We start from the raw sequence: 24,799 nt of genomic DNA on the forward strand, positions 1-24,799 counted from the left end.
AGCCTTGGAGGAGATTATGTTGAGAAATAAAAAAAAAAAATTCTTAAAAACGTTGTTTTTCTTGGTCAGGCCGGAAACTTATCAATCCACCCTCGTATTACTCTGCAGTTTGAAATATGTGAACAAATTCTGTGGATAAAAGTTGCCTTGTCAGAGCGTCTACCCGAGTTACAATTTTAAATTCATCTGCAAACTCGGAATTTCAGTTCTTTCGGAAAATTTCCTTTTCAAATTCAGAATTGCAGACATTTTCATACAAAATCCCGTGTTCTAAATCACAATTTCAGTTTTCATTTTAAAACGTTAATCCTTCCCTCTTTGATTTAAAATTTTTTGCATGTACCATTTCAGATAAATACTAATTTAAAAGTTGTACTGTTTGCTGGATTTCAAGATTTCAAAAAATAAAAACAATGTAAACAGCATTATTATCGTCATTATCGACAATAAAGGTTTTTCATTCTTCGTTTCGCGCTTGAACAAACTGAGAGTAATAAAATATTAAAACTTTTTTAATAATCATTTGAGTATAACCTAGTGCAGATAGATCTGCGGCTAAGAAATGATAGGAACATTCCCAGCCATGGAAATATAATCCTTGCTTTATAGCTAGGATGGATACTGGAAACCTTTCAATTTTTTCTTTTTTTGTTCAATCTTTGCAATATATATATAATCTTTGGGAAATATTTGAGATAGTGTAACCTTTGAAAAATCATTGAAATCTTCTTAAAATTTTTGGAAATATTAAAACTATTTTTTTAAATATATTTGGTAATATTTGTGACATTATTGAAATCTGTGAGAAATTATTCTAATAATTTTGTAATATTTAAAGCCAATATGAAATCTTCGTGAAATCTTTAATAAATGATTAATTTCTGTTCAAATCTTTGGAAATTTTTGGTAACATTTTTGAACATATTAAAATTGTTGGGAAATTATTAAAGTCTTTGTGCAGACTTTTAAATCTTCGAAATATTTGAAAGTTTGAAATCTTTGTGAAATCCTCGTGAATTATTTTTAAAAATTTGCGAAATATTTGCTAAATATTTTGTTATATTTATAAAGCTCCTGTAATCTTTGTTGAAATCTTTGAGAACTGATCGAAGTCTTTGTGAAATCTTTTGAATCTATCCGAAATCTTTGCAAAATATTTGAAATCTTTGGTAAACTATTAAAATCTTTGTCAAACCTTCGTAAAATCTTTTAAATTTATCTGAAATTTTTGCCAAACCTAAGAAATCTTTGGGAAATTGTTGAAATTTTTGTGCAATCTTTTAATCTTTGAGAAATCATTGCAATGACTGTGAAATCTTCGTAGAATCATTGCAATCCCTTTGAATATCTTTTCCAAATATTTGAAATATTTGGTAATGTTTGTGAAATCTTTCGAAATCTTTTCGAAATATTGGAAATCTTTGTTAAATCTTTAGAAAATTATTGCTATTTTTGTCAAATCTTTTAAATCTATTCAAAATCTTTGCTGAACCTGTGAAATATTTGGGCAATCACTGAAATCCTTGTGCTATCTTTGAAATCTTATTGAAATATTATTATTATACTATATACAAAATTGTAGAATTATGATGAATATAATAACATTAAAAATTAATAAATATAAATGTAATAAATAAAAAAATAATATAAAATTAAACAAAAAAGAATAAGAAATAATAAAACTCTAGAAAAAAGGCTCCACCGCTTCTGACTGAGTCAAGCTTTTTTCTTCCTCTCCCGGTTTCTTCCTGGTGAATAAAATGCTCTCTCTTTTAAAAGTCGCTGGTAGACACACAGGTGCGCTTCTAGACTTAAAAATGATAGAAAGAAGAAATCTAAACATTATATAAATCTTACAGGCAGTTGACAATATAGAATCTGAGGGACTTCGATCACTGACATACACTGGACCAATCAATTCCCTACGAACAGCTCAAAAGCCCTATGAAGTTTTCTTGTCTGGTGACTGTCTTGTTCTTCACGAAGGGCTCGTAAACCAGATTTCTTCCGGTTCAGCGAGTCTTAATGTTAATGTAATTGTTCATTAACTCCTCGTCTCTGCTCACACCGTTCAATTCTGATGTTTTCTTTCAAACCAAAAAAGCATCTATAATGAATAACAAATTCAATTTGGAAGAGATCATGGACATCGAGAATCGCAAATTTTCACCAGACGGGAACTGATTAACTGTTAGCGAGGAGATTGTATAGAAAAAGTTATTATTAGAAAATAGTTATAAAAGTAGGATACAAAATTATAAACCGTAATAATTATAGACTGGTCATAGCAGGTGGACGGGCATACGCCTTGGGAATGAATCCATATTTTCGTGTCTTCGGTGCATATGCCCAAAGCCACCCATCCACCGTTTGATTTCCAAGATCGGCATAAATCCAATCGGCTCGCCTCACGGATAAATCATCCGGCGCCTGCGCCTTATAGTCATAAAGCACGACTAACTCCGTTCCCGACGTCTCATCCCGGAAGTCCCTCAAATCCTTCTGCTGCAACTGCTCACTTCCAGAGACGTTCCCATTGCTTGCGCCTGCAATTCAAGCAAGAATCTTGACGATTTTTCTAGTTTTAGGAAAGTGTATTGTTAGATTGTAAATGTCCAGTATCAGTGTGTGTATTTACTATATACTTGTACTCCGGTCAAAAATAATAAAACGCATTCATGGAAGACAGCAAAAGGACTGTTTACTAATTAGGGTTACCAGACGTCCTGGTTTTCCAGGACATATCCTCATTTTGCCCCAACTGTCCTAGTGTCCTGGGTTTTCTCTTGAAAACTATGAAAATATCCTGGCTTTTACAGAAATAGATTTTTTTCGAGATATCCTATGATTTTTGACGCCAATCAACTTAAGTATCTTAAATGAAATGAAGGTTCCGCAGTCTAAAACTCTGTTAACTAGCATTTTTTCGAAATTTATTTTTTTCGTATTTTCTCGAATATTTTTTATATCCTGTTAATATCCCACAAGTGAAACGGCAAAATTCCTTTCAGTTTTTTTTAACGAATTTCCGAAAATCGCTTTTTGGTATCTAGAACAGTTTAGTGTATGTGTGTCGAAATTTTTTTGTGGCTACTTTCACGTAATCTTTGATGTTCTCGTTTATAGCTCGCAGTAAAGACGAAGGTGAGCGACGCGTCTCTATTACTAACAATCAGCAAATTTTTTCAATAAACTATTTTAAATTTTTTCAAGCACATCTACCTGTATGTTCGGCTTGCGATTCCAAACATTTTTACACTTAAAACTTGCCCGCAACTTGAAAAACAATCCAGAAACATGCGTGCTCGGTAAAAACAATTGAAAACCTGCGGTAGAACACTGCAGATGACAGGTTTAGACGGCAGGACCCCTTGTAGATAACATATGAACAAAAAACATTTAAGTTTTAAAAAGTATTGGAAATTGCAAAAATAAGAACGATTTTCCTTCGCCGTATAAAATTTCTGAAATGTCAGTTAACAAGTTTAGACCGCAGACCCTTCAAATGAAGTCGATGACCTTGTTTTAGAGCTTTTTTAAGAGTCCTGGATTTCGACCCGAGCAATCTGGTAACCATATATTAATTCTTCACTATAGCATGACTTAAAAAAATCACAAAAATATTTCCTCGAAAATTTTTTCAATAGTGTAAACACCTAGGAGAACCCATCCACGTGAAGTTTTACGTAGATTTTCTCGTGAATTTATCCAACCACGTGAAAAGCCACACAATTCATATCTTTTCGTTAAAAATTCGACTGCTTGGCTGAAGAATGAAGCATTTTGTTGACAATTCTCCTTTTTCTTGCATAAAAATTATTTTTTTAAACTGAAAACTTAACGATTTAATTCTTGCTCCAAAATCGATCGGTTCTAAAAATTTTCAAGGAGACTTCGTATTTTTAGTGAGACTTAAGCTTCTTAATTGAAAACTCTACCACTTAGTTCAAAATTGAACTACTTTGTTAACAAATTAATTTTGAATTAAAGATTCATCTCTTTGGTTGAAAATTCTGTTTGATAAATACTGATCGTTATTAGTTTTAAATTCAACTATTTGGTTAAAAATTAATTTTTTTGTTGAAAATTCAACTCTTCTCAAAAATGTGTCTATTTCGCTTGAAGATTCGACAATTAGGTTGAGAATGAAACTTTTTTTTTTTAAGTTCAATCTTTTTTTCTAAATTTGGTTGCAAATGCAATTGTCTGGTCCATAATAATTTTTTTTTATTCAACAATTTAGTTAAAATTCAAGGATTTTCTTTAAAACTGAATTACTTGTTATAAATTCAACTATTCTGTTGCAAAATCATCTTTTATGTTGGAAATTTTAACTGCATCGTTGAAAATTGTTCTTGTTATATTAAAATATATTTCGGTGGAGAATTCATCTGTTTTGGTAGAAAATTTGTGGTTGAAGTTAATTTTTTTTGCTTCAAAGTTCAACTATTTGTTCGTAATCTCATTACTTAATTTAGTAATAAAAATTTTTTATAATTTAAAACCAGATAACTAACGCTCTGTACTGTAAAATAATAAAATAATTCTTATTTTAAAGGGAAGACAGTTAAATAAAACTATTCGTCTCTTCTTTCAGTATCAAAGTACCAACTAAATTTCAACCTAAAATTTTAGATGTTCATTTTCTACAAAAAAAGTCACTTTTATAAGGTTTTTTTCTCTTTGCTTTTTGTCGCTATGCAAAGACGATTTTCAAAACCTATGAAATTTGAACTTCCAAATTCTTCAATAATTATTTGCAATTGAAGAGATTCTTCTATTCAAACTCACTTTCTTCCAATTTTGTTTAAACTGAATATTGCATTCTCTTCCTCAGAACTGGATAATTTTTTCAAATCATACTTTTCATGGTCTCAATTTAGAAACACTTTAGCTCAAGAGAAAACTTTTGTTTAATGTTTGAATGATGATTACAATTTTACGGAACGTTATTTCGAACTCCTAAAAAATTCCGATTTTGTTGGTTATCTAGTTCCGTACTGCAACCCTTCAACTCTTTCTTTGAAAATTGATCTTTTTTTAATCAAAATCAATCCTTCTTAATTGAAAATCCAACTATTTCGGCTTGCGATCTTAAGCTTTTCATATTGAATTGAAAATGGTACCGAAACATCAATTTTATTTCAAGGAAATATGGTTTACGAGATATTTACAGTTGAAAATAACGTTAAAATTTACACGTGGATTTCTACGTGGTTAGGTGAGTCCCCTTCGCTTCCAGTTCAAAAATATTAGACAAGACTGTTTTTTGTAATTTTCCAAAAGCTGTTAGCAATCAAACTTGTTTTTTGAAAATTTTAACTGACCTATTACATGAGGATCATCAGCAGCAGTGGTGGTAGTTGTTGTTGTCGCTGTCGTTGCAGCATAGGAATGAAGTACGTGACCTGGATAGACGAAACCGGATGGCACAAATCCTTCATTTCCGTCACAATGTCTCAAGACCCAAAACCAATCAGGGTCGTCTCGATTCAAAACAGTTACAAATTCTCCTCTTTCTACACTCACGTCGTTTTCATCTCGTGCGACAAACGTATATAAGACGATGTATCTCCCTGCAGAAGGATCCTATAATCGATTTCAATAATCATAATTAAAGAAATTTAAATGAGATTAAAATCCGATTAAAATCCAATTAAAAATCCTAATATGTCCAATAATCAAATTAAACTGCAGAACTCCTGAAAATAAAACCAAGAATCGAACGATCAAATTTGGACAACCACCATAAACTGTTCCCTTTGAAAAAAAAAAAAATGCCCTCCTTGGACAAAAATAAAAAGAGGAAAGAAAAATGAGAAGGCAACCAACAAAATCTCCTTTCTTCTCGTTTTTATTTCTTTCATCTTTTTTATGTTTATTGTTATCAAATCACAACAAAAAAATCTGTAAAAAATAAAGACCAACGTTTCGGCACTCATACAGCACCCTTATCAAGGAAAACAAAAACAAAAATGTTAATTTTAAAATACCCAAGCAGATAGGAAACGCGCCAACGCCACGATGCTCTCTCCTCCTGCTACCCGCGAATGTCTGCTTGGGTACTTTTTAATTTCTTTTTAATTTAATTTTTTTGTCTTGATAAGGGTTCTGTATGAGTGCCGAAACGTTGGTGTTTATTTTTCACAGAGGTTTTTTTTTGTGATTATATAATAATACAAATAAAAAAACGAAAGAAATGAAAAAGAGAAGGAAGGGGATTTGGCTGGCTGCCTTCTCATTTTTCTTTCCTCTTTTTTATTTTTGTCCAGGAAGAAAATTATTTTCTTTTCTTCTTCAGGAGAAAAAATTGTTCTTCATTTGTTTTTTTTTTTTTTTTTTCAAATTTTAATAGGAACATTTTATGGTGGTTGTCCAAATTTGGTCGGTGGATTCTTGGTTTTATGTTCAAGAATTCTGCATATCAATTCAATAATTATTCATTTGTAAGTAGATTTTTTTGCGTAGAGTGCAATAGATATTTCTTCAATTCAGACCTGCTCGGCGAGGAGAAATCCCTAATCGAAGTCAGGATGGCCGTTTTAATCGCATAGGAAAATTCCCGGGATCTTCCCGGTTCGCAAACATTTTTCAGGGTCAATAAAGTCATTAAAAAATTCGAACTCTACAGCTAAAATTGTTTTCATTTAAAGTAATAAAAACTGAGCTGCAAATCATTTAAAGCAATTTTATGCTGAAAATATTCAAAACTGAACGATTACATTTTAGTTATAAACTGAAACTTTTAAAATAAAAAGTTAAATTATTTTCATTTTAAATAGTTTTAAAATCCTTATAAGGTTTAAAATTTTATTTCACAATCTTGAAACATTTACATTCTATATGTTGTTATACATTTATTCGAATCTTAAATTATTTTTAAAAAAATGTTCAGAACTTCTAAACATCTTCTAAAATGATTCCAAATCTTCCTATCATTTTTTTTAAATCTTGTGAAACAAAAAATATTTCCTTAAAATCTTCCAGATTAATTTGTGACAATTTTGAAAATCTCTTTAAATATCCTCTTGAAATTTATTTTTCAAAATCAAATAATTTTCAATTTTCCAAGGAGTCTTAAGAAACTTTTTTTTATTTTTTTGAAGCCTTTTATAATTCTCAAAAAACTTTTTTATTTTTTGTTCGAAATCTGCAAAAATGTATACAACGAAATTTCGGTACGAATAGCCGGATTTTATCGGTATACGTAGACACTTCGTTCCCATTATTTGAGTTAATTTCAAATTTTAAATTAATTTTGAATCTTTTCAGACCTTATAAATATCTCTTTTGCTTACTGAAACTTTTTCTAGAAATTATAGGCGTTCAATATTTATTATACATCAAAATTCAAGAATTTTACTTGTAAATTAAATTTTTGTAAATAGAACAATTAAAATTGTAAAGTTCCAAGTTTATTTTTTGTTTAGTTTTGAATATTTGATTCATAATTACTGCTTTAATATGAACAATAAAATATTTCTAAATATAAGCAATTCTTAGTTTTCTTCATTACAAAATTTCAAATTTTAGGCTAAAACAGTATTTTCAATTTAATGAAAGAATTCAATCCGAAATATATTATTTCGAAGTTATTTTAAAATTAAAAATAGTTTATAAACTTTCAATCGGGCGTTTACATTTGTTTAACCACTAAGAAATCGCAATTGAAGCAGTTAATTTTTAACGTTAAAATCTGGAAATTCTTCAACTTTGAACTGATTCCGAACCGTGTAGTAAAATCAATTATCATTCACTTGTTAATCCTTAATGTATAGCTCAATTTTAAAAATCATTATAATTTATATTTACATTTGATCAACTAAAAACGTTTTTTATCCAAAATTGTCGATTTCAAACACTACTAATTTTTAATTTTGTAAGTCTTTAAAACTGAATTTTAATATTCTTTAAATGAAAAATGTACGCTTAAAAATTAAAATCCAAAATGGAACATTTATAACTGAAATATTTTCGAATTACGCATTGTAAACTGAATGATATCATTATTGAAAAAGGTAAAAATTCAACAGATTATTTAAATCACTGTTGAAATCAAACTTGGACCGATTTTTTTTCTGAAAATTTGTAAAATTCCTTGGTTAAAAAATAAGTTCATCGTCATTTCTCGGCCATTAAAAATTCACGGTTTTCCGGTGCAGCATCCACCCTGCGGAGTAGATGTTGCTCTTCCAATTTTAATTTCTTCTGAAAACCTGGAGTGAGCTGGAAATGGAAGTAAACGTGCAACGTCTGATTCGGTCGGGAATTTCTTCTCGCCTTCTTCTCGGATTAAAAGTCCTACTGTGTCAATCAGTCGAAATTAAATTTCAATCGTACCAATTCTGTGAAAAAATTACCTTGAAGAAAGGATGCACATCTGGTTGAGAGGGAGTAGTTTGAATAGAGTTTTGCGACTGAGATACATTAGAGCGATTCACATTTATATCAGCAGTCGTTATATTTCTTCCGTAACTTTCGCAATCGGAAGTCGAACCAGTGTCAGTCTGTTGAGCATCTAATCCCTGCGACCTTCCAGAGCTTGACAAATCGCCTTCATTTTCGCTCGAACGTGGCAATTTTTTCTTTACGTTGTTCATAAGAGTAGCTAAAGTTGATTCCGCGAGTTGCGACGCGTAGGGTGCACAATACGAATGTGGAACGAAACCTTCCATTCTTGTGTCGGCTGCTATGACATAGACCCAGTCGTTCTCCCTGTAGAGGACATTCACGATCTGCAAAAGGTTGTATGTCAAAATAAAGTGTATGGAAACTTGTATTCTCATATCATGAAAATTTTAGTCAATGTTATTTTTTTTAATTCATTGTTCCGAAAATGCTAACCTGGCCTCTTTTAACCTGAAGCTCATCATCTACACAGGGTGTAAAGTCGTGAATAATGACCATTTTGCTGTCAGGCGAGAGTCCGTTTTCTTTTTCGATACCAACTCTGACAAGAGTTTCTATACTAGCACTTCCTGTTATTCGTCCAGGGGGCAGTGGTACCCTGTTTCCCATTCCAAGTCCGCCGACTCCATCTTTCTCTAAGTTGAAGTTGTGGACTCCAGCTGAAATGTATCCATAATTGGGCATTGGAAAGATAATTCTAGAAATTTTGAAACGTTGGAAAGTGACAAAAGTTTTCTTTCGATTGGAGAGCATATGTACTGGAACTAGGGTGGACCAAAAACAACTACAGATTTTTCGCAAGGAAACACGTGAGGGATCTGGCAGTTCTGGCGGATTTTCTCGTCCGAAAATAATACGAGGATTTTTTCAATAGGGAAAATTATTTTTTTATTTGATAAATTCTCAATCTCTTATTTCGTGTCCTTTGTTGAGAATAAATTTCCTAATTTTTTGAGGTAAAAAAAAAAGTTTGGAGGTAAAGCATGACCCTTAAAGTATCTCGGAGGCGTTAAAAATCCAATAAATCCCTTAATTTTAAAATAAATCGCAAAAGCTTTACAGACGCGACGTTGTCATAAATGTACCCTCAAATTCGCCAAAATATATGAAAATTCATGAAATTGAAAAAAAGTATAATTCATTAAAAAAATTCCATTTGGGACCATCCATATACCACGTGAACAATTTTTCACCACTTTTGGACCCCCTCCCGTCCTCGTGGACAGCCGTGGAATTTGGACGAATACCCCCACCCCCCCGTACTTTATTCACGTAGGCATATTTTATGAAAATATAGATATTATTAGTCGTCAAAATCAAAAAGTCCAAAAGGAGCGATGAATTGGCTAAAAAAATCGGATGAGCTTGGGAACGTGAGCTTAAACCAGGGACTGAGAGTAATAGGTTTTGCTCAGTTTGGGATTTATTCCCTGAACCGACGAAAAAGGGCCCGTTAGGTTTTACTCTTCTCAAGATCCGAAAATATTTACTGCAGGAAGAAAGTGATCCCATCCCGAGTGGACTTTGCCTCCTTCTCAATCACTCAGAAACGGATGGGTTGCGGCAGCATCTGGTTAATTTTGCATCCCGAGCAAAACAGGTACAGTGGATCGGTCCTTTAGTTTGTGTACTGATCAAAACAAAGTACAAGCGTTTCCATCTTTGAAAGATCGTAACCTCCAGAATTCTGGTAGGTTTTGCTCCCAATGGAAACTTAACCGAAGATACTTTCAAACGATCCCGAAGAGAGCGAACTGCCATTCGAAAGAGATAGGTTTTGAACCTACTTTCAACTCTCTGGACTTATACTCTCTGTCTATGCAATATGATTTTAATCTCTGAGATTCTGTTTTTGAAATCAGAATAAAAGCTACTTTATAGTAATTTAGCAATTTCTCGCTAATTCGAAATTATATCATACGCGTTTAAAACACAACTATATAATATATATTATTATTTGATAATGAGACAATATAATGAATCGATTTATTGATTAATTAATAATATATAATATATTAATAAATGGGTAAATTTGTGAATAATGAATATTCTATTACAATTATAATGGCATACAAATTTCTTGATATTGATATAAATATTGAACAATGTAAAAAGAATAATATTCAGAAATGTTAATAAAATCAAGTCAATCTGAAATATTGACACATAGCAATTTTATGAAAATATGTTTATTCTCTTGAAAACAGTCGAAACTCTTTTATATTCAACTATATATTTCTTGAATTTGCCCAATTTTTGTTCGATTTTATTTTGCAATCTTGCCAAATTGAAACATTTTGTTTTAAAATATTCTAAACTATTTTTAGAAATTTTTAAATCGTTTTAAAAATTTTAATATATCTTCAACTTACTTAAATTTTTTATAACATTATGTAAAATGGAAAAATTTTGCTTTAAAATTTTTCACACTTTTTAAAGATTTTAGGAACTAATTCAAAATGTTTTTATAAATTAATGTAAGTGATTAGATAAAAAAACTGTAAAACACTATTAAAAAAATTCACAATGTCAATTTCACAATAATTATATAATTAAACCGTTTTCTTGCAATATTTTTAAGAGTTTGTGTACGGGCTCTACATGACAAAAGGCATACAGCAGTGATAACAGCTAGAACAAAGTTACTACGAGCGCCGCCGCATGACCGCAGGAGGCTGTTTAATATCAATCCAATGACACAGTAATTTCTTAATTAATTATTAATATGTGCTATTGAAAATTTATGAATAATTAATATGTCTTTACAATTAAAATTCATTGTACATATCTTCATTTCGACTTAAATATTAAATATTGATTAAAAATTTGTGACTTTTCTAAATAAAAATCGAAAATTCTAATTTTGTATGCACAAAAAATAATAAATTATTACATTTTATCCTAATAAGAAGGTTTTTGATGGCTTTCATGTGAAAACTGAGTGCTAACAATTAACAATTACACGTGAAAATACAATTTTCTGATTATCTAGTCATATTTGGGGCACTGGGGGGGGGGGGGGGCAAAATAAAAGTTTTTGTTATGGATTCCCTTGATTACACTCTTCTTCAATCCCTACAAAATTTGGCACTTTTAGATGAAACCCTGGAACATGTATTCTATATTTATAAAATCAAACATTTCCCCATGATAATCAAATGGGATTTGGAAGTGCCCGGTGGCACATGAATAACTGAATTTGTAAAAACAAATTACGAATTTATTTGTTCTGGAAATGAAAACCACATATAAATTGTTCCAACCCGCCACTTCAAATTCGCATTTAATCAACATGGAGAAATTTTGGATTCTCACTATATTGAACCAATACTTCGGGGTTTTATCGAGACAATCCAATTTTTTTAGAGATTGTAGAAGAGTGTCTACGAAATAAACCATACTAATAACTTTCATTTTCGACTCATCCTCACCCCCCTTCCCAACCCTGCACAGCGCTACAAATGTGATTCACAATCAAAGAACTACGTTCTTACATATTATTGTTCATTTAAGGCTCCTTGAGTCAGAACTAAAAACAGTTTTACGCCATTGTCTGTCTACTGTTGTCGATGTCGTCTGTATATCGGATACATTTCGACATACTAATCGGATTGTATTGTCCTTTGGCACACAGTTTGAAGGACCAACAAGAAAGATCAGGTTTGTTAACCAGCCGGGTATGATTAAAATTCAAAAAAGCAGAGCATTTTCAAAAATTTTAATCCAATTTATTTCAAAATTTAAAAATATTACGGACACCTGTTTATATTAAACATAAATGCGAGCAATTTATACCTATTTTTTCATGAAATAAACATTAATTTGAAAATGTTAAAAAAATATTAATTGAAACAAAAATATTTAATTTTGAACACCAACAATATTTTAATTATTGGACAATACAATACTTATTTCAAATTTTTAAAATAAAATAAAATTTTATTACATTCTTATCCTAATGAGAAAATATTGGTTTTGCGTAAAATTTCACTTTTTCGGATTTCATCCAATCTTCACGTTTTGAGACCCACTTAGAAGGAACGATTTTTGCGTAGGTGTTTGCCTGTAGTCTTTATTCTGTAGGCACGATAACTTTCGAAAAATTGATCAGATTGCATTCTGATTTTGCTCACTTTTTCAAGGCCTAAAAAGGAAGAACAAGTTCGTAAACCAGTTATTGTGAATCAAAATTCAAAAAGTGAGCGCGTCTTCCAAATTTTTGTAACCACATTTTTTTTAAGATTTCAAAATTCTATGTGCAGTTATTCATAGTACTTAGAAACCCTCACCATTTATCATACTGACTTTTTTTTATAAAAAGAAAATCATCAGAGTTAGAGCATTTTGAAAATCCAAAAAAACGAACTAAAATGAACATTTTAAGCCAAACAACGCATGATATGAAAAAAATTCAAGAGAAGAAAAACGTTGATTTTTGAAAGCCCTGCAAGATTATGATAACAACTTTTTTAATTTGGTCGAAAATTTGAAAATTCCAAATTTGATCGTACTAAAAATATTTGAAACCACATTTTTCAAGATTTCAAAATTCTATGTACGTTTGTTTATAGTACTCAGAAACTCAAACAATTTAACCTCATGACTTTTTTCTATAAATAGAAAATGATCAGAGTTACAGCATTTTCAAAATCGAAAAAAACAAACTAAAATGAACATTTTAAGCCAAACAACGCATGATATGAAAAAAAGTCAACAGAAGAAAACCGTTGATTATTGAAAGCCCTACAAGATTATAATAACAGCTATTTTTATTTGGTCGAAAAATTGAACATTCCAACATTCCTAGAGTATACCTTGTCTTATTTCAGTATATTTTCCACAGATTTAGGGAAATATGTGTCCACGTGGATTCTAGCACGACCCTCCCGGTCCTCCTCGTGGTATATGGATGGCCTCTTTTCTTTCTTCACAAATTTTCATTTCAATATATATAGTTGATTAGATACTCTTGACTAACCTACATCAGTCTTCAATCTAACATTATACGTTTTTCGAAGAACATCTCGTTTTTGTTACAGCTGGGATACTGTTATTATTGACAAACTAAAAACTGGTATCCATGATATTAAAGTACATTTAAGACGAAACTGTACAATTAGGTGACGAAAAACAATTCAAAAAGTCAAGCGATCGTATATTCTTTTTCAATCATAGGTTTTGCGCTATAATGGTACTATCAAATTACTAAATTTCAAATTTTTATATTTCGAAAGTCAGAACCTATTGACTATAAATTATATGAAGAATGTTTACATTAGAAATAGTATTTTTTATATTTGTATCGTATCAAAATTCTTATATAATTCTTCTTTCAAAAATAGGTGTCATGGAAATATTGAAAGCATTGTTGTCACTTTTCCTCAGTGCTGGATTGGGCAATTTGAAAAGCTCGAAGGAAAGAATGTTGCCAAATCCACACACATAATTAAGAATTTCAGTATCAGTTGAAGGGCAGTGACAATTAAGAATGTCACATTTGTGTACATAATAAAACTGATGAAAATGTAAGATTTACTAGTGTGACATTTGATTATTTGACCAAAGCCAGATATACTCAGCAGAATTAAAATTTGTATTTAAGTTGAGCAAAAGTAACGTTATTTTCAAATATCAATCGAAAGTTGAATTTTTTCAACAGGTAATAAATTACCATTTTTAAATATTTTCATTGCATTATTTAAATTGAAATGATCACATGCAACTCTCGGTTTAGTTCCAGTGTCAATAGAGTACTCGCGCACTCGGGCCTTTCCAATGCGACAGTCGCAACCACTTTCGCCCTACTCCCTGAGAAATTATGAGGGAACTGAAACGCACTTCTTGGTGTATTTTTTAAAACTAAAACTTAAACAAAAATATCAATTTTGAACAAAAACTTATTTATTTTCAACAAATTGGTTAAGTTTTTAAACAAAGAAATCAGTTTGAAATAAAATCATGAGTTTTTAACATAAAAATGAATTTTGAACGCAATAGCTGATTTTTCAACCCGAAAAATGAATTTTCAAACAAAAATGGACAAACTGAAAAAAAATAGAAAAGATCAATTTCCGACAAAAAATGGAACAGTTACATTTTCAGTTAAAAAAATATAATTTTCAGGAAATAAAAAATTAATTTTTGATCAAAAGAATGAATTTTCAACCAAGAAGATTAATATTCTTAAAAAAATTAAGAAAATACTTGAATTGTCGAACAAAGAAAGACATATTTTCAACAAGAAAGGTTAACTTTTAGTAAAATAGTTAAATTTCGAACCAATCCGATAAACTTTCAACTATGAAGATTAAATCTTTGTCAAAAAGATAAATTTTCGACAAAAAGTGTAAGTTACGATTTCAGTATAAGAAAATTAATTTTTAGTAAATAAAAAACTAATTTTCAATCGAAGGGATTAATTTCCAACCAAAAACATTAATTATTAACAAAATACATTAATATTTAAGCAAATTTTGAGTTTTTAAAAGAATTTTCAAGTTAATAGTTAAGTTCCCAACAAAAAAAATGAATTCTCAAACAAAAACGTAAATTAGTTGCAAGAAGATTAATATTCTATCACCAGAGACAAAGTTTCAACAAAGTAATTGAATTTTCAACGAACTAGTTACATTTTCACTTTCAACCAAAGAAATTAATTTTATACCAAAAAGTTTAATTTTCAAACAAAACAAAATTCTGTAAATCGTATACAACGTTTTCAAATCATATAAGATCTTCTGTAAAATCTATAAAAATCTGTTGGAAAGGAACCAAGTTTTAGCTCTCAAAAAGGGTAATAAGTGCGCGCATAGCGCGCACAATGTTCTAGTCTACACGTGAAATTTTCATTTCTTATTCACAAATTTCAAAAAAGCACTTAAAAGTTTTGGCGAAGTTGTGGGTACTTTAAGGGTCATGTCCTCCTTCTAAAATTTTTGTTGAACTCTAAAAAAGTAGGAAAATTTATTTTCAACAAATGGCACAACATGAGTAGGTGAGACTTTGAAAAATAAGTTGTTTTTTTTTGACAACCCCAATTTCAAAGATATTAAATTCTAAATCTCTCAATTGCAAGAGTTACAATTTTATCATATTTATTCTGAAAATTATCCAAAAGAGAATGGCTGTTTTTAGGCCCATAATCACATTATTTTGTGTAAATAAAAACTCTAGAAAGTTTAAACCATTTTTTTCGCAATTTTTACAAATGATCAACGTTTTAATTAGTATGGTTAATTATTTAAAGCCAGAAACATTTTAATTAAAAGATGGAAAGCTCAAATTTTACGCTGTACATATCACGAATATTTCGGGCAAACTTGTTCAAATCGTTTTGAGTTTTTATTTCTGCAAGAAAAATAATATTATTTTCTGTACCTGGTTCCAAGAACAGATTTAAATTGAACATAATAATAGTATTTTTATTTTCAAAGATTTCAATTTGGATGCATCCTACAGAATATATAATACCCAAACAATGAAGCTTATTCATATTTCAATTACGTCACACTCGTGAAAAAAACGGAGACTAATGCTCGAAATTGATCAATATTCTTACTTTCAGAATAATTAACGCCTTCCATTCAATTTTCATTTACCCTTCTTTTAATTTTCCAGAGCTCAAATATTTATATGATGTAAGTCTATCTTTTTAACTTTGCCAAGTGTTCAAAAGTATAATTGGATTGAAATAGATCCTAGAAACACGAAAGGGAGGGTTTATTACTCTCTTATGAATCCTTACGTGGAGGGGGGGGGGGGCCTGAATAATTTCTTACGTAAGCTTCCTTATTCTAATTTTAAAAAATATATGCTTATTAGGAATCCTAGAAAATCTTTGCGATTCTTTGAAATTCTTTGTATATTTTGAGGATTTTGTGAATCCCTTAACATTTTTCAAATCATATGGAAATACTTTGAAATACTCTATGAATACTTTGAAAGTCCTTGAAATCACTTGAAATACTTTATATTCAAAAATCCTTTTAAGTTACGTAAAATCTTTTTAAATCTTACGATATCATCTAAAGTCCGTCGATATACTTTAGAATCCTTTAAAATTTCTTAAAACTCTCTGAAATTTCATGAAATGATAAAAACCCCTTTACATCTCTTTAAATCCGTTAAAATTCTTTGAAACATTTGAAAATCTTTGAAATCAGTTCAAACATGCGAAATCAAATTAAAATCTTTTGAAATTCCGTAACTTCTTTTGAAATCTCTTAAAATCAAATTACAAGCCTTTAAAAATGGTAAAAATACTTGAAATCCTTGATAAAACTCGAAAATCCTTTTAAATTTCGTTAAATCTTTTGAAATCTTACTATAAGCCTCTAAAGCCCGTGAACATAATTTTGAATCTTTGAAAATATTATAAAAGCCTTTAAATTCCAGTGGAATTATCAAAACCCATTTACAGCTCTTAAAATCATTTTAAATCTGTCAAAATCTTCGAAATCCGCTAAGATTAATTGAAATTTTTTAAATTCGTGATTATATCCGAAGTTTTTTGAAATTCATTACAAAATTTTTTAAAACCATTTAAATCGCTCGAAATCCCTTAAAATCCTCTATATATTCAGAAATTCTTTTAAATTCCCTTAAATATTTTAAAATCTTACGAAATGCTCTAAAATCCGTGGATATATATTTTGAAAGATTTTAAAATTCCTTAAAATTCCTAATAATCTTTGAATGCTTTGTAAATTTGTGGAAATCCGTTAAAATTCCTTAAAATACTTTGCAACTATTTTTAAATCTCTGCAAATCCATTCAAATCATTGAAATCCCATTAAATGCGAAAGATATCCTTCAAAATTCGTGAACATACTTTATGATTACATGAAATCCTTTGAAATCTTTTGAAACCCCGTGATCTATTGTAAAGTATTTAGAAATCTCTTAAGCCCCCTAAAATTAAAAAAAAACTGAAATTGTACTAGGTAATTTCTTCGAACTCTGGAAATATTTTTAAATAAATTGAAATCATACCCTAAAAAATTTTTAATCCCTTTAAATCTTTTGAAAGAAAGCATTTACGATCTCATTAAATTCCGTAATAATTTTTGTAATTCTTTAAAATACTCTATAGTGCTTGGAACCACCCGAAAATCCCATGAAATAGATTGAAATCACTGGGAATCTTTTGGAAATCCCTTGAAATCTCATTTACGGTGAAAATAATTTATATGCATAATATTGAGTAAAGGAATGAAAAATCCTACGTAAGAAGGGGGGAGGGGTTAATACAAATCTTATGAATCCTTAAAATGTCAAAAATCCTTATTTTAATAAATGGACGTTTCCAAAGGGACATAAAATTTATTTTAATAAAGAAAAATGATAAAGAATTAAGCTTCAGGTTCTTAAATTTTTTTTTCTTAAATACGTGTACTTGAACATTATAAACCCCGTTATGTCTCTGGTACAATCATTTTCAAAACCAAGTGAAAGAGCCACGAAGGAAGAGTTCCTTAAATGTGAAACATTTCTGGGACATTTAATTAGAAAATATTCACTGTTTTAGAAAATCACTTGGCATATTCTAAATATGTAATCGAACTGTCAAAAGCTTCACTTAGTAAACACCATAGAATGACGTTAGAGCGCTAAGGTGGTGGTAGCCCTCGATAAACTAGGAAAATCGTCCTGAAGCAACAGGTAGCTGGGCCAGCCGCCAGAAATAACGAACAGGTGAATCCCAGCTACTTACGTTTCTTCTTCTTCCCTCGACGAATACGCACAGGACACAAGAAAGCCATATTTTTCGCTCGTTCCGCAAGCTTTGACGGCACTCACATTTCCGACGGGTTCTAAAGTCAACGAGTTACCATTGTAGCTTTTCGGGACGAGGAAACAACGTCCCGAGCAGAAAAACGTAAGACATCGACACTTGCCAAATTTTCAGCCGCCGACAGATTTATCGATATCGTTCGGGGGAACGCGAACGACACAGGAGAGAAACGACTGGACCGATCGGATCTTGGGATCGAACACCTGTGATCATCGGCGACGAAAAGTACAACCTGTGTGCGTGTTGACGTACGACTGTGTTGGGTGGGTAGCACAGGGCCGGTTCCAGATGTTCCGCACCCTCAGGCCATTTCAACGTAGTTGACGTAACTGCTGTACAAAGTATAATTAAACAAAAAATGCCAATTTCGAAAAATTTGCAATTTCTTCGGAATTCTTCTTTATTTCCTAGAGATTTATGGGTTTTAAATTTTTAGATGGCGAATATAGATAGATAAAACTCGGTTTAATTCAAAATTTGAAAAAGAAATTACAATCTTTACAAGTTTAGCAAATAATAACAGAATATAATTTGATTGACTGAATTTAAGATAATTACTTAATCCACCAGTACATTGTATAGCGAACTACTATGGTCTGTAATTTTGTTGGCTTTTTTTTCAAAGTTGAACATTTGAAGCAACAATATAGCGAATGAAACACGGTGAGAGGTTTTATCTTTCCGGCAACAAAGAAGAAAAACCATAGACCAAAACAGAAAATGAGCAAAGGGGTCGAAGGACTGGCAGCTACAAAGCCGGACTTTATACTTTATAGTCCTCGCTAGTCCTCAAGACAAAAAAAGTCCGAATTCAATTTTTAAAAATGGTTTCAATCTTATTCAAGTTTCTAAATTTAATAATTGAAAAAATATTCGATTTATCGTACTGTCAATAACAATTCTTTAATAAATGAATTGATACATTTTTAATAAATATATCCAATTTTTTAGTAAATCCTAAGAATGTGAAATCTTTTTGTTGTTACAGTGGCAGTAGAACATAATATAATTTTGAAAACTCTCAATGATGAAACTTTGCAAGGGGCGAATTAAAAAATTTGTGTCCAGTCAGTAACACTTCTCTATGCACTAATAGTGCACGCTCAGTACATTTGGTTTAATCGGCAAAAGTCCCCTGAATATGAATATGAAGGATACTTTTTCGAAATTTGACGAAACGATTTTTTATAAAATGTTTAAACAATGACGCTAGTTTTGAAGAAAACAATGTTTTAAAATTATATTTCGAAAGCCCGCGGAAAAAGGAACTTTCGAGTATGTTGAAATTTTCCATTCATAGAACCATTTTCAATTTAGAATGTTATAAACAATCGTACTTGCACTAATATTGACATAATGGTAGACAGATATATGAGTAGATCGAACTAGTCCTGGCGCTACCTATGATTTTGTTTAAAATAAGAGGTCCCCTACAAAAAATCAGTTGTATTCTATATATATTTCGACGTGCTGATTTCGAAAACTATATGATTGTTCCAAAAAAGCTTGCATTTTTTTATACAGTTGTTTTAAATAAATAAAAACAATTTATATGTTTTTTTGGGAAAATTAAATAAAATAACATTAAAAAGGTATCGCCCCCCCCCCCCCACACACACAAAGTTGTATCCATCAACGTATGGTTTACACGAATTCGAACTAAAAAAATTAAATTGTTTGTTAATAACAAGTTTCACAATAACAAAATGACGAAAGTTACTTTTTCCAAAGGGTTTTTATTTTATATCGAAATTTAACTTTACCTAACCTAAGTATGGTCAATATGAAAGATTAACTTTAGAATGATTATAAAGAATTATCTCAATTATGCAATTAATAAGTTTCTAATATCTGCAGTTAATATACGACCAGAATAATAACACTTCGTGTTTTTATCGCCACTTCGTATATTAGATCATGTTTTTGCACGTTCAAGCATAAAGAACTACTTATTTCTAGGAGATTGATATCATACTAACTATAACCTTGGCCTAATGATCATGTTAATGAATTCGTGTAAACCTTACGTTGATGAATAAAAAATGTGTGATGGTGATTCTTCGTACGAACTAGCTACATTGTTTTCGCACTTTTAGAATTTTCGGGATTTTTCAATCTTTTCAAAAACTCACAACATGATCGTGGAAAAAATGGCATGATACCTTTTTTGTGATTTTATTTAATTTTTCCGAAAAAATATAATAATTTATTTTTATTTATCTAAAACAATTGTTTATAAAAAAATACAAGCTTTTTCGTAAAGTCAACATTTTAAACGAAATCATAGCCAGCGCTAGGACTAAACTGAAAAACTTAAAAAAATAAAATGTTGCTTTGCAAGACACGTATTCTAACCAGGAAAAAGAATTTTTTTTAACAAAATAAAACTTTTGTTCAAACACAAATTTGATAAACGATCGGAAAATTAACTTTTCCTGTGTGGAGTACGGTTCTTAAAAAACAATTTTTTTAAAATGATTTAGTTTGATTCACACTGAGATATCTTTATGCAAATATGTAAATTTCAGTGCAAATTCAATTGTTTATAACACTGTAACTTAAAAACGGTTTGTTGAATGAAAAAATTGAAAATACATAGGGGAGATCACCCTACAGTTGATAAAGCCTACAGTATAGATATTAATTTATCGAAAGCGCAAATATAGCTAAAATAATTAAAATTAAAATTTATTAATACATACAGTCTTCTATAGCTATCAATTTAATAAAATAATTTATTTGACATTCATTAGTATTTTATATTAATGATTATCTACTGTAGGATGGTCTCTCTCAAAATGGTAATTATTCCATGAGCATTCCAAATATAGTTTGAGAATATTTTTGTCTTCGAAAGTAACGTCATTAAAAAAATATAGGTTTAAACCATTGTTGCACTAACTTTCGAAAAAGTACCCTTGATATTTATAATCAGGTGACTTTTGAGGACTTTCTAAACCAAATTGAGCTGCATTTTAGTACATACAGAATATATGGAAGGAAAAAGAAATCAAAACTTATTTTAAGATGTATTGATTTTGAATTAATACTAATAGGAAACCGTATACACGATTGAAAATGCTGAAAATTTGTTCAAATTTCATTTCAGTGACCAAAGTTTGATGAGAATCGATCTCACATTTTTCAATTGAAAAATCGCTCTTCATTCAGAATTCAGGAAAAATTAAATTTTACCGATTATATAAGAAAAGATCATAATAAATTTGTTTAAAGCAGCCACTTTAAAAATATTAAAAACGCTTATTTTGAGTTGGGAGCTTAAGTGAAATTTAAAACCTCAATATTACCAAAATCGCCAAAAGAGACAAGTTTTAAATTTGGAAATCTTTAATATCATAGCGGATTTAATGAATATTTACTGTAAGTTTGTCTCCGCGTATAATAATAATAATAATAATAAAGAATAAATAAAAGTTATCTTTAAATTCCCTTTTCAGTAAAATAAAAAAAATCTAGAAACTTAAAAATCTCGTGAAAAGAACTTTAAAATGTTTTACAAAAATTATTCAAACACTTAGTTATTTTTCCCAAAACTTACGTTCTCAATTATATATCATCTCTTATTCAAAATCAAACGAGTTAATTAGCTATTTATATATCTATTGAATAATTACAACAAATTTGTGAAACAATTACTTTTTTAATCAATATCACTTGTAATAGTATCGATTAAAAGGTAAAGCTCATTAAATTATTAATATATCAGATTAGCTGAGTAGAGTAATCAAACTATCAGGAGGTGGATATGCCAAATTTAGAAAAAATCAATGCAGTAAATTCAGAGGCGACCTGGATTTCTATAGTATTCTATAAGAAAATGTAGCAAGTATACTGATGCACAACTTCGATGATAATCGAAACATTCTAATAAAATTCTAAAGCTAGATGGCTCTTCTTGAAAAATGTGTTAATTCCAGTTGAGTTAATTTCTCAATAGTTAAAGATATATTGTAGCTAGAAATCCATCTATAAAAATAAAACTTGAAATAGAGGCTATTATAATGTCAAACTATCAAAGAAAATCAATGCAAAAAAAACTTTTAATATGTAACTAATTTCTGAAAGTTATTAACTAAACGAAAATGGATGCCGTAATGATATATATTGTCAATTCCTTGTTCACATGAAATTATAAGATAATTTTATACATATACACATAATTATAATTTTATTGGAAACTTACTGAATGTTTAAAGAGATATATTGAAAAGTACTTATGAATTTTAAAGTGTTTAAGCTTTATATGTTAACCATTTTTATTGATTTACATAAGATATCAACCATAAACTACACGCTACCCATTTTTGAAATTTTATGAACCTCACCCTCCTCTTTGTTGACAACCGTTTGTTTAGTTATTTTAGTTCATTTTATGGTTGTATTGATTTTGTGTGTGTTTATAGCGAGTGAAATTGTAAATACTGCTGTGATTTGGAAGAACACCGTTAACTGCATTTCGGATAAGTCCCTTGAGCCGCCTACCGTGAACTACTTTCAGGTGACTTATCCGATTTTCAGTTAACCCAAATCACGGCAGAATATCCCTATAACAACTAAAATTTAGAAAATTCATAGTATGTGTTGAAATATGCCTAAATTATAAAAAAATATATTTTTCTACCAAATAGTTGATTTTTTTAAACTTTTTTTGACAAAATGACGAATTTTCTATACAAAACCTTTGAATTATCAAATCAAAAATGTGAAAGTTTGATAAAAAAGTTAATTTTATGAAAAATATACGATCCTATAACAAAATACAAGAACTCGTAACCCAAAGGTTGAATTTTCAACTAAAATAGATTAATTTTCAACAAAAAAAAAACGAACTTTTAGCAACGTAGTGCAATTTTAACAAAAAATGAATTTTTACTTTAAAAAAATCATTTATGGCCATAAATGGAATGGGTAAATTTTCAATTACCAAAATAATTTTTCAACCAAAATAAAAACAAGAAATCTTCAACGAAGTAGTTTAATTTCCAACCAAACAGATGAATTTTTAACTAAAATTTTGAATCGTCAACCAAAAAATGCATTTTTAAGGAATTAGTTCAACTTTAAAACCTCGTTGTTAAACTTTTAACCAAAAAGTTGAATTTTTAAACCAAACAGATTAATTTACTAACCAAAAGACAAATTTTCAGTGAAATTCAAGATTTCTTAACCAAAAAATTGAATTTTTAATTAAAAACATAAATTTGTTAACAAAAAAATTATTAAAAAAAAAAAGTTTTCTGCCAAAAACATTCATCATTTGGAAAAGTACTAAAAACGTTAACCTATGTACTTTTAGAAAAAAAATTCTCTAAATAATAAAACACGTTTAACTTTACTTTGACTGCCCCCCCCCCTCCCCCAAAGTGATAACGAAGTTTATGGGCGATCCCTAATTAATCTGAAATTAAAATGATTTTTGAAATTTATATTATTATATAGATAGGCGTTGACACCGAGAAGAAAAAAATTAGCGCCCAGTTTTATCAACGAAATTGATGATAATCCAAACATACAGAAAAAACTATTATCTAATTTTCTCAAAAAATGGAATCATCTTGTTATGTTAGCTCAATCTTAAATTATTTACTACCGTAACAAGAGAATGTTGATGTAAATAAGAGAAAATGGTAAAATTAAATAAGAGAAATAAAAATAAAAATGTAGGTATTTCTTTAATGTAGGTTGATGAAACAGAGGCTTAAAATTTTGTACTTTCACTTTGCACTTTGTATTTAATGACATTATAATGTTTTCTATGACAATGGAGTTTTTTAACTAATTAGTATGAAATAAAAAACCAACGTAACGCTCCTTTGATGAACCTGATTCAATGTTTATTGAAAGACGAAATAAATATATATGTGCAATTTAATAAGAAAATAAACTATTGACAATTGCGCAACATTTACGAGTAGGTACTGAAATTATCTACCCAGAGATATTCCAAGTATCGAAAATGACAACTGAAACAAGCTACGCGTAATAAAAAGATGTACATAACTTAAGGGTTTATAAGTTAGAATCACTGGTTACATGTAGTAATTAAGAATAATTATTTGCACTAGATCTCTGTATGCGATTACATTTTCATACATATTATGCATTATAAAAACTTTCATCACAAATTTGTAGGCATTCTCGCCAATTGCAGGTACTAATGTTAAGTAATAATTTAAAGACATACTTGAGTTTCGAATCAAAAATCTTCCCTATGTAGTACAAGTCCAATCCACCACAAACCAAATCCAAAAAATTTGGAAACTACACACGATGTCTCGAACAGTCTAACGAGTTATCGTACGTCTACCGACTGTATTCAATAGTTTATTTTCTTTAACAATGTTTATATATCTACAGTATAAGTCGCGGTAGTAGATAATGCTTCTTACGTGTAATACATTGAAAAACGTTAGGCTATAAGACTGAGATTATTGATTCACTTTTCTCGAGGATCCTCTACTTCAAAATACGTCTTTCCAAAATGGGTGTCTACCATTTATTATGCAATTTTTTAAAAACACATAACAAATCTCCTCTCCATCGCCCTCTTCAATATTTGCACGCATTCTCTCTCTC

General features: G+C 29.8%; 2 protein-coding genes across 6 annotated transcripts in view; one reads left to right on the forward strand and one right to left on the reverse strand.

The window, feature by feature from the left end:
- LOC117174440 overlaps window positions 1–2,681 on the forward strand; it is a 13,724-nt gene extending 11,043 nt beyond the window's left edge. For 3 of the 5 annotated variants that reach the window (XM_033363565.1, XM_033363562.1, XM_033363563.1), the window contains exon 5: window positions 1,860–2,681. In XM_033363565.1, the coding sequence (XP_033219456.1) occupies window positions 1,860–2,048 (189 nt within the window). In that variant the 3' untranslated portion in view covers window positions 2,049–2,681. The remainder of the gene's footprint in view (window positions 1–1,859) is intronic. The other 2 variants (XR_004467307.1, XR_004467308.1) reach the window with 2 other exon arrangements.
- On the reverse strand, window positions 2,204–18,454 carry LOC117174441 (SH3 domain-containing protein Dlish). The gene is made up of 5 exons (XM_033363566.1): window positions 18,122–18,454; window positions 8,845–9,068; window positions 8,361–8,735; window positions 5,328–5,589; window positions 2,204–2,546 (listed from the first exon to the last, which is right to left on the reverse strand). The coding sequence occupies exons 1-5, from the start codon at window positions 18,168–18,170 to the stop codon at window positions 2,272–2,274; spliced, it is 1,185 nt and encodes a 394-aa protein (XP_033219457.1). The 5' UTR covers window positions 18,171–18,454; the 3' UTR covers window positions 2,204–2,271.
- Between the last annotated feature and the right edge of the window lie 6,345 nt (window positions 18,455–24,799).

This window comes from Belonocnema kinseyi, chromosome 6, assembly GCF_010883055.1.
Source record: "Belonocnema kinseyi isolate 2016_QV_RU_SX_M_011 chromosome 6, B_treatae_v1, whole genome shotgun sequence".
Lineage (NCBI taxonomy): Eukaryota > Metazoa > Arthropoda > Insecta > Hymenoptera > Cynipidae > Belonocnema > Belonocnema kinseyi.